We start from the raw sequence: 15,066 nt of genomic DNA, 5'->3' as shown, positions 1-15,066 counted from the left end.
TTCAAAGCATAAAACTGAATTTCTAATCATCTTTCATTCTGTTCTTTTGCCTTAGTTTATCGGAAAATAGTGGAATCCGACGTGGGGGACTCCTTTTACATTCGCACACACTTTGAATATGAAAAAGAATCGCCTTATGGACTGAGCTTTAACAAAGGGGAGGTGTTCCGGGTGGTGGACACGTTATATAATGGGAAGTTAGGCTCCTGGCTTGCAATCCGCATTGGAAAGAATCACCAGGAAGTGGAAAGAGGAATCATCCCCAACAAGAACAGGTAAAAATGCATGAAGTCATGCCCTGCTCTACCTGCACAGCTTGTTCTACAACTAAAATAATTTGTTTATTGGGTGTTCATGAGCACTTCAGTATTTTTTCAACATTTTTGACACGTCATTCTTTTTATAGATTTTAACAATGTGTGTTTCTGGAAAGAAAAACTGTTTTTTTATGTTTTAGCAAACAGGAAGTTGTTTTCACACAACCATTGTGTTCAACAAAATTACTATTAATGGAATGTGATTCAACTGAAATGAGCTTTTGTCTTAACTCACTCTATGATGTTAAAACAAATACTCTTATGCGTTTATTACTTTAGTTTTATGTTTAAATGTAGCATTTTGGAGTATTTTTTTCACACACAACTTTAACAGTATCATGTATTTATCTCATGATGTAATAATATATTACTGCCTTAAAGGGTTTTTAACATGACTTTAGTTTGCTAATATACCCCAGGCTTTAATGACTGTTATATAACACACTCCCACAGTCTGACCATGTTTTTTTTTATTCCAAACAGTATAAAGATCAGTTAATGCTTGCCACATGTCGAAGCTTCTTTTATAAACATTTTTTTTTTATTTGTAAATTTTGTGCTTTGTCGCCCTCGTCCAGGGCTGAACAGCTGTCCAGTGTGCAGTACACCCTCCCAAAAACACCAGGAGGTGACAGAGCTGATTTCTGGAGATTCAGAGGGTTGCGAAGTTCCAAGAGGAACTTGCGAAAAAGCAGGGAGGACCTGTCAGCCCAGCCAGTTCAGACCAAGTTCCCCGCCTACGAGAGGGTTGTGCTGAGAGAGGGTAAGGTTACAGTCGGGGCAGGTACTAAATCTGCTCATGAGTCATATTAGGTATTTGAAGGTTTCAAGCTGTCTGCTCAAATAAGCTGAGGCAAACTAACTAATAGTTGGCTCACTTGCATAAAACTGGAGGTTATGTAATTTTAAAAGGACATCAGAGACTAAGATGTGAATTTAGAAGACTGACTACCCATGTATACCTGACTATATGTACATTTTACTTCACATGACAATTACATCAACAATGTGTGTTTTATATGTTCTCCTCTTTTTGTGGTCTTGTTCGTCTACAGCCGGGTTCCTGAGGCCTGTAGTCATTTTTGGGCCAATAGCAGACGTGGCCCGTGAGAAACTGGCCAGGGCGGATCCGGACACTTTCGAACTTGCAAGTAAGTATCAAGTCTTTAATCTTATTCTATGAAAAGTTGATGTTTAATGTGGCCTATCTTAAGTTTAGTGTTTTTGATTGAGACCAAATACTTAATTTAGACTTTCAATTTATTAAAGTCATGAGCTTTTTAAATCTCTACTTCAAATATTCACATAAGAGTTTAGTGGAATCCCTTAGTGGGATTATTATGTTCTTTGAAGTCATTGTAATTCACAGAAACATGGATGTGTGTAAAGCTACTGTTGTAAATATTTTTTTTGGTTAAAACCTAATTCAGAAAAGTTTTCTTTGTCGTGGAAACTTCCCTATTATTTTGAACTTTTTTGTGTGAAATAGCATCATCAGGACTCATCCTTGTTTGTTTCTCTGATTCCATAAAAAAATTACTTTGAAGACATCTTAAATCTTCAAGACAAGGTTAAAATTGTACCCAAGTATAAAAATAATTGTAAATTAGATATTTTTTTTTCTTCAAAAAAAGCCTTTGCACATTTTAAATATTTAATACTTGATATTTCAGTTGAACATTGTGATTTGTAAAACTAGTAATATTGTCTAGTTGATCTTTCATTTATGGCTCATTTCTCCATTATTTTAATGTCTTCTTTGAAAGCCAAATATTCATTTCATATTCAGCCCTGAGCAATAGTCTCTTGGCTCATACTCATAATTACAATCGTTATAAATGTGCCACTTTCCTTTTTTTTGGCTATTGAACATCAGTTTCGGGAACAGCACGGCCTCACAGCATGGCAACTGAGCACACGTTCAGTACACAATCGCAAAGTGTTTCCGTTCCTTAATGTTCATGTGCACAACTCCTGTGATGTTTATGCAACTGTATTTTCTTTTCAGAAACACAGCAGCAGCAAGGAGGTGAAAGTATGTCAATTAGTGCATCGAATTTAATTTATTTGTTTTTTTTTTGTTGTTTTTCGTTTGAGTCGGTTAACTGCTAATAATACATATCTATAAAGGTGTTTGGTGCCTTGTTCCCTGTTCCTTTAACTTCCTTTAGGCAACAACCATTGCTTTGTTTAACTCATTTGGGGGATATCACTTCATTTAAGTTTCTTCTGTTGTCATTTTCCCCACAATTCCTTTATTGTTGTCCTGTATTAGTTAAAAGAATTGAAAATATTAAGAGTAAAAGAGGCTTCAGGAAGGTTTTATCATACTGACACACAGCTCAAGTTCCACAGACATGACTCTTTGATTTGATTGGAGTCCGGTCTTAATATTAGGTTTACACCTTAATCAAGACTACGGTAATTAACTCTAAGAGTAAAGAAATAAATCAGTTTAAGTTCAATGAAATATGGCTTGACGTTGCCATTTGGCAAGGTGTCAACATTGATCAACGAGCACTTTGTCTGTGGGATTGTGCATGTCTTGGATTTAATGAAAACGCAATCGTAAAGAATGAACTTTTGTTTGCTTCTGCACATTTTGCACTATTCCAGCCTCTGATGTTGTGTGTCAGTGTGATTTTCTTGATAAAGGTGAAGATTAGGTAGTTTAAATAGCTCTATAAACATACTTTTCTGCACAAAAACAATATTACTATTAAATTTAGTGGTATTCCCCGTCTTAATGCAGATTTAATTAAACAGAACGACAGCAAGGCTGCATGTCAAGCTGTGCTATTTATTTTGCGGTCAAGGTTAACATGGATTTGTTTTCAATCTTTATGTGGAATAAGGGACAATAGGAAAGTACACAAAGAAAAAATATTGACTTTAATGCTTTTATTGAAGATATTTCTACCAATTTTGTCTGCTAATAACAGATAGATCTCACACTTTACAATCGAGTGTGGACTTTGATGTTTAAATTAAATCCCTTCTTTTTGCTTTTCCACTTATAAAGTTTCTTAAGAGTATGGTCACATATTTCAAAAATGCCACATATTCCGAAAATGCCACCACACAGGGACCTAAACGCAAGTTCTCAGCAAATTTGGGAAGTGGCAGCAGTTGCATTTTTACACCTTGAACATTGGCCACGGAGGCTTTGAGAAAAAGTTAAAATTATACAGCTACTGGATGATTTTTTTTTACATCAGCCAGTGGGTGCCCGGGCATATTTGGAGGTCATGTGGTGGCAGTCCAGTGACAGGCGTGTAGCAACATGAAAATTGACTGATAGTAGGGTCTCCAATGTTCCCAAAATCGTCACATGATCGGCTGATTTCAGACTGCCACCCCCCGGCCACCATGTCGTCCCACTGCCACTGCGTAGATTTTGCCTTGTGGTCGTCATCTGTTAGTGCAATAATTGGGTCTAAAATGAGAACAAAAGCCACAGTTTTGACTTGCCAAAATTTCAAACAGAACTGAAAAATGTTCTAGTTTTAAAAATGCATACATTTATTTTCAACCAAGATTAAAGTATGTATTTGTCCAGATTATATGTTATTTCTTTCTCTTATGAGGTGAATTACCAAATTGTACTACCCATCTGCTCCCGGTCTGGCTCTTCTGTCAAATTTTAGAACCTTTTTTGGCCCATGAGTCAGAAAGTTTGCCCACCCCTGGACAATACTGTAAAGCTATCACTTCAACTCAGTGTAGGTCTTTTTAGTTTTAGTGATTGATTGAGTGTCAACCTCTTGTTGATGCTTGTGTGTCATTTAGAGTTTGGTTGAAACAGACAGACTGTCAAAAAATGTAAATCCATGATTGCAGCATAGCAGGAACAACACTAGGTCCCAGCATTTACCATTACATGTCGTTGACGATGCTTGAACCCTTGTGTGCATGGCTGTATTTATTTGCACTCGATTCAATTTCCTATTTTCCAATAATTCTATGACCGGTGCTTGCAGAGATCCTATTAGAAATTAGATCCTATTAGAAATAAAGCCAAGCCCCATGATGTGTTTAAGTCCTGACTGTGCTGAACATCCCGGTTAAGAGACTGCCCCCTTTTGAGCCATGTGTTTCCAGCAGGAAGCTATTGCTTATCTTTGTGTGAGTTAAAACCCTCTCTGCACACCCATTCTCCAATTCCAAAAACTTGACAAAGACTGTAATCTCATTTATCCCAAATGACCCCCCTTCTCTTCTCTGCTCTTGTTTGTGCATATTTAATGTCTAATTTCCACACATAACACATTTCCTGCACGGCAATATTATACATGCTTCGTGCACATACACACGTTGGTAAATACTGAATTTCATTTCCTAATCCCACCAGACATACCTAATAGTTGTTGCATGAACTGGCTGTTGTCCTGACTTGAATGTCTTAACGTACACTTGTCCTCTCCCGTACAGAGATTTTTTGTTCTGCATTTAAGCGCTCTATTTATGGGAGTCGACAACTGCACGCTACAAGGGTGTCTAATTGGGGCACAGTCTGTGATTATTGTTGCAGGTCTCGGGCTGATTCTCTTCTGTCTGTTTCTCCTACATAGGAAGCGAACCCAGGGATGCAGGAACTGACCAGAAGAGCTCTGGCATCATTCGCCTGCACACCATCAAACAGATTATTGATCAGGTGAGTGCAATCAGCAGTCCCCATGTTAGACTGAGAAAGTACTATAAGGTGTTATTGTAAAAAAAGCATGAAAAGACAGCACCATAATATTAACAGCTCAGTGCTGCCCTCTGGTGGATTGAATGTCTTGTTTTTCTTGGAAGGATGAATCCATGTTTTTGTTTTGTGTACACGCAGGACAAACATGCAGTCTTGGATATCACCCCTAACGCAGTGGACCGACTAAACTACGCCCAGTGGTATCCAATCGTGGTCTTTCTCAACCCAGACTCCAAACAGGGTGTCAAAACCATGAGGACGAGACTATGCCCGGAGTCCAGGAAGAGCGCAAGAAAGCTTTATGATAGAGCTTTGAAATTAAGAAAGAACAACCAACACCTCTTCACCAGTAAGTTTATGCATAGGTCAGATGAGGAGATATTACATACTTGGGAGGAGCAAGTTTCCCCCTTAAAAGTTGTCTTGAATCAGTGCCCCAAATTTATGCCCTTTTAATGTTTTTTTTGTTGGTTTTCCTACAAAGAAGCCCAAGTCATGCATTTCCTTTAGAAGTTTCTGTTTACAGGAAATACCCAATCAGATAATAAATCAGGCAGATGAAATGTTTACTTAAAATGTTGCATATTTGGAGCTCCTCAGCCTCGTAACAATTTTAACCCACAGTTGTCCTCACACATCCTCATAACTTTTTATGGGAGTGATAATTAGACGGCAGTTGATGGAGCGGTTTTGAGGAAAAACAACACTATCTGCCTACAGTTATTCTGTTAACTCACAAGTGTCTATCTGTGCAGAGTGTGTCCTATTACAGTGTGTTCTTGTTTTGGATGCATTATTTTTCTTTTAATCGTACAGTCTCCCCTTCCCTTTTCAAGCACAATTTTGCACGCTCTCTGTGTTCTCCCTCCTGATTGGCCGGTGACCTTGCCAATCAATCTTCTTTACAGATATGTGTAGTTTGCCAAATCTACATAAATCTTTGATCACGGTCAGATCTTTAGTTTAATTCTATAATAGTGACTAGTATAATAGTTTTTACAGTCTTCAAAACCTACTTTGTGGGTTTCACCTATTGCAGATTATTTTTAGAACGCAACTCCTGCAATAAGCAAGGGACTATCTGTACATTCTTGACTATATATGTATGCATTTAGAGGTGTATCATATAGTTATTCAATGATTTGATGTATACTAACTTGCTTCCCCTCTCCATTTGTGCATTAAGCTACAATTAACTTGAACAGCATGAATGAAGGTTGGTTTGGAGCGTTGAAAGAAACAGTCCAGCAGCAGCAGAACCAGCTAGTGTGGGTTTCAGAGGGCAAGGTAAGACATGACACAAGCATAAGCTGCTAATGAACAAAAGTTTTATTTCCTCACTTCTCTTCTAATTCTCCTTTTCTGTTCTTCTGTCAGGCTGATGGTGTGGGCGATGACGACCTGGACATCCACGATGACCGCCTCTCTTACTTGTCGGCGCCGGGTAGTGAATATTCCATGTACAGCACCGACAGCCGCCACACCTCTGACTACGAGGACACGGACACAGAGGGCGGAGCCTACACCGACCAGGAGCTGGACGAAACCCTCAATGACGACGTGGGTCCACCGATAGAGCCCGCCATCACCCGCTCCTCCGAACCCGTCCGCGAGGACCCACCGGTCATCCAGGAGCCCCCCGGCTATGCTGGCTACCAGCACTCAGTACAAGCGGACCCCCTGAACCGCATCGACCCCGCTGGGTTCAAGGCACCAGCGCCACAGCAGGTAGCGTTTCTGAGAGCCGCACGTCTCCCCTGTTGTCTGGAGGACGTGGTTTGCGTTAGAAGGGTTTTCTGGAGGCGCTATTGACGCTCCGTTTTTGTCTTCACAAATATTCAGTCTGTTCATTGTTCCAAACTAATAACTGCATACGTCTGTGGTCAGATATCTATCATATATATCTCCTATTCATATCTACATGAACGTATGTATACAGATTTATTACTACAGTATTTATTTTATCTATTACATCCATGTCTCTGCCGTTTGATGTTTGTTAGTGTGTTATTTATTTACATTTCATATCAAAAGAGAAGGTTCTGTTTTGCCACGGGCTCTCTCAGAGGTCCGGTTAAAGTGACTGGGAGGGCAAAAAGAAGAAAAAGACTAAAAAGACGTTTCATCCTAAGTGTCTGTACCAGTACTTACCCATGTGTACCTTGTTCCGCCTATAATTGGGACTGTGACGATACAACACCAGAAAGTATTATGTGCATGCTGGAAATGCCAGTTATTATCTAGTGTTGTTGTGAAATGTATCTATCGATTGGCTATTGTGATATCTGGATTGTTGTCTTTTGATGTTTTAATCAGCATTAAAAGGGCAAAACTGTATGGTAATCATAGCATTAAAATCACGGTATCATTCTATGAGAATTAAATCATGTCCTGCTGCTAATTCCAAACCTGTTAGCTGATCTAAAGCCACTGTTCAATGTGGGGGCTGCGGGCACAGATGTGTAGCAGACTGTTGTAGAGAGGTGAAGGGGATAGGATCTCTTGTTAACCTTCATCATGGTATGTCAGCACGTGTTATTAAACATTTCTGAACCACTTCACAGAAAGCAGAGGCCGCCGCGTCCCCTAGCATCCCCCTGCAGCCCGATCCCCCTGCTGTCGACGTTACTGTAAATACTCTAGGGGCTCTGAGCCTTGATGAAGTTCCTGCAGCTCCTTACAGCAAGCCAAACCCAAACCAAGAGGCTGGCTCGCTTAGGAGGCCCAACCATGAGCTAGCCTCACAGAGTCTCACGCCAGAACCTCTACAGTCTGGACTGGCCAGTTCCGAAGCAAAGGTATCCATCTGATTATCACTGGAAGCTTCGTGACCTGGTTCGGCTCAGCTCTGCTCGGTCTGACCCGGCTCACGCCCTGTGCTGCTGCCTGTTTTCCTACCTCCTTCTGCAACATTTCTCTTCTCTGTCGTTCTGCCCTGCATGTCTGCTGAGCACAGCGCTGCCCTAAAGATACAGAGATGTCTGTGTGGGTAGGGGGGCGTGCAAGAGTGTGTGTCTGTGTGTGTGCTGGTAAACAACAGTGGACCGGGAAATGGTGGATGCACTGATAACGTCGACTTGTTGAAGAACAGTGGAAATCCTGCAGCCCTCACTGTTGCTTATCTTCTTTGCATGGCTGCAACATGTTTTTTGCTCATTTCAGTTATTTACTAGAACTCCGTGTATCAGTGAAGACTGAACTAATCATTTCCTTGTAAAAGTAGCCATTTACTTTCCAGCCATGTTATCAAAATTCCGTTTTTAGATAAGTATTGGCACAGCACATGTGGCCCATCGGCAGATAAGTGGCTGTTTGGATGGATAGTTTATGGTTACTTATTAAAATTTAAGAGATTACATTTTTTCTTGCTGTTATTAACTCATTTATTTACTTTTTTTGGAACAATGCGTGCTTGTATTGTGAAATATATTTTTGTGAAAATTCCAGTTTCTTCGTCAAGACAGTGGGTGACATTTTTTTTGTATGGGCTCAACAATGAACTAGAGGAAAGAGAGTAAATTCAATTTTTTCTATATTTAAAGGCCTAAAACAAGAAAAATGGATCCCATTGTTTTGTTTTGTAGCTTTTAATAACTTTATTTTGAAAGTTTTAATTTTTTTCAGTATGTGATCTGGAGTTGCAGTGGTTTATTGTCGTTATTTTACAGCTAAAATGTTGCTGTGCTGCTGTTTGATGGAAAATGTTTTCATGACTAGTAACCCTTCCTTCTGAGTTTCTCTATTTCAGGTCTTTCTCTTCCTGTTTCTCTTCTGCAAATAATGTCTTCAACTTGATTTTAAGTGTTTAGCTTCTAACCAAGTGTTTAGTCTTCTTTGTCATATTCTATGTTGTGCATCGGTGGGTGAACTTAACCAGGTTGTAATCGATTTCTTTCTTGTGTCTTTGCTCCAGCAGATGTTTCAGAAAGATCCCTACGGCATGGAAAACATGGGGAGGACCAGTAAACCTGCAGCCTACAGTCCTCAGCAGCTATATAGAGATTATGACCACCCCCCCAGCCGATACGATGTCAACAATAGTGGAGGTTTTCCAGATTCAAAGTACCGGAACTATGATAACCTGCCCTATGAAAACAGCGTCCCTCACTATGACCAGCAGCAGTGGGGCTCCTACAACCAACCGCAGCACTCGGCTACCAATCCTCAGAGCTACGACCTCCGTACCCCTTACAGCGACAGCTCTGACCCCCAATACACGCCACCTCTGCGATTTGACGAGCCGCCACCTCAGACAGGGTTCGATGGCCGACCTCGCTATGGTAAACCAACCACAGGGCAAGGACCTATCCGCTTTGATGAACCCCCGCCCCCTTTCGCCGGCTCTGACCTGCACTACAACCAGGAGTCCCCTCTGAACACGTACCCCTCAGCCACCCGCTCCCCAGAGCCACCAGCACACCGACCAGCCTACAACCAGGGACCGACGCTGCAGCAGAAAGGCTACAAGCCTCATCAGTACGATCCTGCTCACACCAACTCTGAAAGCAGCCTCACACCGCCCCACAAAGCAGAAGCCCCATCACCCTCCAGAGACCAGCTTCCAGAGGACGACCCTGCCATGAGGCCTCAATCGGTCCTTACAAGGGTTAAGATGTTTGAGAATAAGCGCTCTGTGTCTGTGGATCGAGCCAGAGATGCAGCGGACTCTTCCAACAAGGTCAGCAATTTGTAATCATGCTTAATCTCAATACACAGTGACAGAAATGCCTCTAAATTGACAGTTTTGTTGAGTCTTACTGATGGTTCCTTTTTTTTTACCATTTTAGGCAGATGATTCACCTTTGAAAGCAGGTGGAGTGATCCCTAAAGCTAATTCTCTGAGCAACCTGGACCAAGAAAAACCCTACAGGTGGGCATGCTGCTCAAGTACTGGTCACTAAAGTAGAACAAAATTGTGTAACATTCAATCGTTTTCACTGATTTAAATGTAGGGAGCTGCGATGCATGAAAGAGGCTTCTTTATTAATAAAGCTGGATTGATTAATTGATTTGTTTTGGTCAAGGGTAATTTTTTTTTAATGTTTTTCTCGCTGCTTTGTATTTATGTCATTATTATTTTACTACCCAGAGCTCCAGATGCACAGAGGCCACAGCCCAAGGCAAATGAGGACATAGTGCGCTCCAACCACTACGACCCCGACGAGGATGAAGACTTTTACAGGAAGCAGCTGTCTCTTTTAGACAGACTGCAAGCTGGCCCCAACAAACCCCAACTACAAGCACAAACATCCCAGAGCTTTCCCAGGTGATGCTGAGTCTTTAAGTAACCCGTCATCATTTATTTTTCCTGTTTCTGCCTTTTGTTAAAAGAGTAGGGCAGTTTGATTTAGGTCACCTCAGTTCAGCGACGGTCCAAATTGTATAAAAGACACCAAGTCCTCTTGGGAAACGAGGATTAGTGATGTGATACAGCTAAGTTGGTGTTTGATATTGCCGGTCCACTCATTGGTTTACAAAAAGGGCAGTCTCATGGTTTGTGGGAAAAGAACACAGCTATAGCTACTTCAATAGTTGTTAAATTCCTAGTTGTTAAGACTTTGTAATTCCACTTTCACTGAAGAAGAAAGAACTCAACGATGGATGTTCTTTATTCTTGTGTAGTCATTTATTTTACCAGCATTACTGCTGGGTTATCAGCATTTTCTGGTTACATTAGCTTCATCTTACAGTTGTAAAGCATTGCATTTTTAAACAGCCTGTACCTCTCTTTAAACATGTTTTTTTTTTGCTGTGGTTTTTTTTTTTTTGCACACTCTTGAACACATCTGAAGTGTTGACATTTTTTTATATTTTGCTGTAGGACTGAGATTGTAGAGAAACCAAGTCCAGCTGAGAAAAAATATGAACCGATTCCCCACGTGACGCCATCTCTGCCACCAGCAACGCTACCTAAACCCTCTCTGGAAGGTCAGTCACACCGTGATTGTTTAAGTATGAAGGAGAAAACATTCAGGGATAAAAATGTTTTTTTTGGTGATAAATGTAAATTGTGGCTTTGCAGTGCAATATTCTGGTAAATAATCAGAACCATAAAGATTGAGTGTATTTTTTTCCTTTTTTTTTTAGAAAACAGCAAGAAACATAAAGATTAATACAATACAATACAATACCTGTTTCTCAGTATTTTTTATGGGTTTTTTTAGGATTCTCCAGAGTGATTTATGTTATTTGTTGCCTCCAGACACAGTTGATGCCAAGTTTCTTCTTTCATTTTGTAAAAAAGCTACAAACTCTTCCATATCCTTGAATGGAGTGCACTATAGGGAAGGTTACATTGTTATCCTATTATGTTCTGATCTAGAACTAAGATATATTCATATATGCACTATTATGCACTATGCTTGTCAGTTTTGCGCTCTGATCTCGCTGCATAATTTGTCCACAGCCAAGGCCCCCGCCCGAGAGGATACTGTCCAGACCAATTTTCTGCCACACAAAAGCTTCCCAGAGAAGTCTCCGGTTAATGGCACAGGGGACCAGCCCCCAAAGACGGCCCCCACCACCGGGGCTCCATCCGGATTCAACCGCTTTGCCCCCAAGCCCTTCATCACCTCTGCCAAGCCCTACACACGCATGTTCGACAGTCCCAAGTTCAGCCACAACCTCCTGCCCAACGACAAGCCCGAGACTGCTCCAAAGGTAAACAACAATCAGGTAGCAAACTGTGGTGAGAAATATATTGAGGTTTAGTTTTTAAAATAACAAATCTGTTGTTTAGGTCCTTCGGAAATACTACATTTAAATATTTATTTACTGGAAAAAGCAACTGCTTCAACGATGATTCCACTTTCTTTGAGCCGTTCTTATTTTCTGGCTGCATATTATTTAAATCTTGCTCAGTAAAATCCCAAATTCATCAACTATTTTTAATAAAAATGTTCCTTTTTGCTTAATAAAAAAATAGATAGAATCTAATCTCAGGGTTTCCGTTTTTCTCTCTGTGGAAACATTTCGTTTTGAAGCACTCACTGAGGCCTTTCCATTCTCTCATATGAAGAACTATTTGATTAAAATATCTGAATGTCTTCATTCATTTCTGTTTGGATCAGGGCCGCAGCTCCAGTCCTGTGAAGCCTCAGATTCCCCAGCAACCCCAGAACACGGAGAACGAGCTTCGGCCCAAATACCAGCAGAACAATGTCAACGCTATGCCAAAAGCCATTCCCGTCAGGTAAAACTCTACTCGGTCAATACTGAGCTGAGGTCAGTCCACAGACGGTCACAGCAAATGTGCTCGCCTCTCAGCCCCAGTGCTCTGGAGGACGACGAGGAGGATGAGGGTCACACGGTGGTCGCAACAGCTCGAGGGATCTTTAACTCCAACGGAGGCGTCCTGAGCTCCATCGAGACGGGTGTCAGCATCATCATCCCTCAGGGGGCCATCCCCGACGGCGTGGAGCAGGAGATCTACTTCAAGGTCTGTCGAGACAACAGCATCCTGCCACCGCTGGACAAGGAGAAAGGTAACTGTCAGGGAAGAAAATGCTCCCAGCTCACATTGACTTTTAGTCATCACTCTTGCTGTATTTAGTTCTTTAATAACAAATAAATAACTTTCTTTAGAGGCAGATCATTCTCTGTCCAAGAGGAACAACTGAAGGTGAATTCTGGGAATGGGTGTGAATTCAACTTCAAAATTATTCAGAATGATGATAATAATATAATCTGTTTTGTATTTGCTTTTCTAGAAGCCTTTCCAGAGGCTGCTTTTGTGCAGAGTCTGTATGTTTTAATGAATGTCTGCAGCCTTCACTGTGGCAACTGTGAAATGATTTGAACCCTTTTGTATCGCACAGTTGCCTTTAACTGCAGCCGTACCGTCAATATCATGACTGGGATACTTCATCTTTATTTGCTGTAACAACTTCCAGTTGTTTGGAAGCAACTGTAGTTGTATTGTTAAAATAAAGTGCAGACAATTAACTGTCACAGATAATAGCAGAAACGTTTTTTGACCATAGACTGAATCACAGCATGAGATAAAAAGTATCATTACTCTGTCACCAACACCTATAACTATTTGTTTTTTACTTTGTGTCACATGCTTTGTTTTGTGTTTCTTTAGGTTAAAACATAGAATATTAAGGGTCCAATGTTGTGATTACAGCTTACCATATAAACCTCATAAATCCACTTTAATATTTAATATTTTTATTAATTTAGGATATGAAAGAAATCTAATAAAACATGAAAGTCTTTTAAACTATATTTGAAATTTGCTTGAAATTTGGAGTTTGGCTCCATTTTAAAACCAGTTCAGTGTCTTACCTAAAGACCCTTTAACATGTGGTAAGGTTGGAGATTTTATTTTATTGATCTGTGGCTTCTCGGTGTGTTTTGAAATTCCAAAGCTTTTATTTAGAACTCAAACGACAACGTCTACATGTCTGCTTTGTGTTTGTGTTGACAGGAGAGACTCTGCTCAGCCCTCTGGTGATGTGTGGACCTCATGGTCTCAAGTTTTTGAAGCCTGTGGAGCTGCGCTTACCTCACTGTGCGTCTATGACCCCTGATGGTTGGTCTTTTGCTCTAAAATCCTCCGACTCCTCGTCGGGTATGCTCTGCTCTCTCTGTTCTTCTGGGGTCGTTTGGGCTGGCTGTGTGACAAGCTGAGGGGTTTTGATCACTTTTTAAATCAGCTTTGATCCTCTCCTTCACTATAGAAAAATCAATGCTATTAACTCCCACATGTCTGAGAATCAATTCAGATGAACAAATCAGCTTTTTTTTCATAATTATGGCTTTAGGCTTTTTCATTCTCACGATTTGCACACATTTACTCACCCACACGTTTTCTGTATCACTGGTTTCTTTGTTAGCTTCATTTCTGCTCTATAGTCAGTATTTCTCTTTTGACTGATGTAAATCATCTTAACAAGCTTCTATTCTCTTACCTGCATGCACTGGGCTCTTGGTTGCACCATGACTGAATTTTGTTCCAGCAGGTAACGCATGCTTCCTTTCTCTGAATCATCTAATTCTCACATAGCCACCCAAATCCTGACCTGAAGAACAAATGTCTTCCCAGAAACGGGGACACTGTCACCACCCACAGTTAAATAATTGAAAAATACAGATTTTAGGAAAAGATGATGTGGTTTCTCTAAAATTAGATTCTGTCTTCAAACGTTTTTTTTTTTTCTTGTTTCTTTTAGGAGCTAAAAAATGAGCTTTTGTGACAGATTATTTTTGTTGTTGTGACCTGCTACGGTTTCCCTTCAAACAACCCAGATGTGACACTGGATCAAAGAGAGACGGGAAAGCGGAAATAGATGAACTAGGTGGAACTTTGTCCGACTTCTGTGATCAAGCAAACCGCTAAAAATAAGTCTAACTGCACTGTAAACAAAAGTGAAATTAATAAATCCCAGAGAACGACTAAAACAGGATTCCTAAAGATTTTACCTCCTAGTGGCCACACCCCCTCAAACAAAAACACATTACAGTGTCCCCTCGCTATATTGCGGTTTACCTTTTGCAGTCTTGCTATTTTTATTAGTTTTAGTGAAATTTTTCTTTTTTTTTTCTTTTTAACAGCGCATAGTATTCTGCATTCTGATTGGCTGTAGATCGTTGTCAATCGATCTCTTGTGTAGAATGTGTTCAGCTTTTTAAATTTACATTCATCTTTGATCGCTATCAAATCTTTGGTTTTATTCTATAATGATTTTTTTTTCTTTTTTACAAAGATTTAAAGGCCCACTTTGAATAAAAAAATTGTGAGAAATGCAGTTTTAATCTTAATTTATTTCATATATGTCTTCCATCACAAGAAAACACTACAAGAACATGTTAAAAACAGGATTTTCATTGAGTGAGTATTTAAACGTTGAGAGTTTAAACAGGAGAAAAAAATATCAAAAGGTTAATGGTTAAGAAAAGTGTAGAATTTGTGTAGTGAGGGCTTTTACAGCCTTAAATTATTTATAATAGTGATTTAAAAAAAAAGATGTCTAGTTTGCGGTTTTGTATAGCACAGTTTATTTTTAGAGCACAACTAAACAAGGGACCACTGTATTTAATTAAAAAATAGGT

At 40.1% G+C, this 15,066-nt stretch overlaps 1 protein-coding gene across 12 annotated transcripts in view; it reads left to right on the top strand.

Annotated features, from left to right (window-relative positions):
• Window positions 1–15,066, top strand: part of tjp1a (tight junction protein 1a) — a 111,273-nt gene that overhangs the window by 93,072 nt on the left and 3,135 nt on the right. For 2 of the 12 annotated variants that reach the window (XM_024294991.2, XM_024294998.2), the window contains 17 exons: window positions 56–275; window positions 896–1,080; window positions 1,373–1,468; window positions 2,326–2,352; window positions 4,889–4,971; window positions 5,149–5,359; window positions 6,197–6,297; window positions 6,388–6,738; window positions 7,575–7,808; window positions 8,924–9,688; window positions 9,798–9,880; window positions 10,100–10,276; window positions 10,832–10,938; window positions 11,417–11,670; window positions 12,081–12,202; window positions 12,277–12,494; window positions 13,442–13,585. In XM_024294991.2, coding sequence (XP_024150759.1) covers window positions 56–275; window positions 896–1,080; window positions 1,373–1,468; window positions 2,326–2,352; window positions 4,889–4,971; window positions 5,149–5,359; window positions 6,197–6,297; window positions 6,388–6,738; window positions 7,575–7,808; window positions 8,924–9,688; window positions 9,798–9,880; window positions 10,100–10,276; window positions 10,832–10,938; window positions 11,417–11,670; window positions 12,081–12,202; window positions 12,277–12,494; window positions 13,442–13,585 — 3,378 coding nt within the window. The remainder of the gene's footprint in view (window positions 1–55; window positions 276–895; window positions 1,081–1,372; window positions 1,469–2,325; window positions 2,353–4,888; window positions 4,972–5,148; window positions 5,360–6,196; window positions 6,298–6,387; window positions 6,739–7,574; window positions 7,809–8,923; window positions 9,689–9,797; window positions 9,881–10,099; window positions 10,277–10,831; window positions 10,939–11,416; window positions 11,671–12,080; window positions 12,203–12,276; window positions 12,495–13,441; window positions 13,586–15,066) is intronic. The other 10 variants (XM_024294992.2, XM_024294995.2, XM_024294994.2 and 7 more) reach the window with 10 other exon arrangements.

This window comes from Oryzias melastigma, linkage group LG3 (assembly GCF_002922805.2).
Source record: "Oryzias melastigma strain HK-1 linkage group LG3, ASM292280v2, whole genome shotgun sequence".
NCBI classification, from domain to species: domain Eukaryota; kingdom Metazoa; phylum Chordata; class Actinopteri; order Beloniformes; family Adrianichthyidae; genus Oryzias; species Oryzias melastigma.
This window is presented reverse-complemented; position numbering and strand designations above follow the sequence as displayed.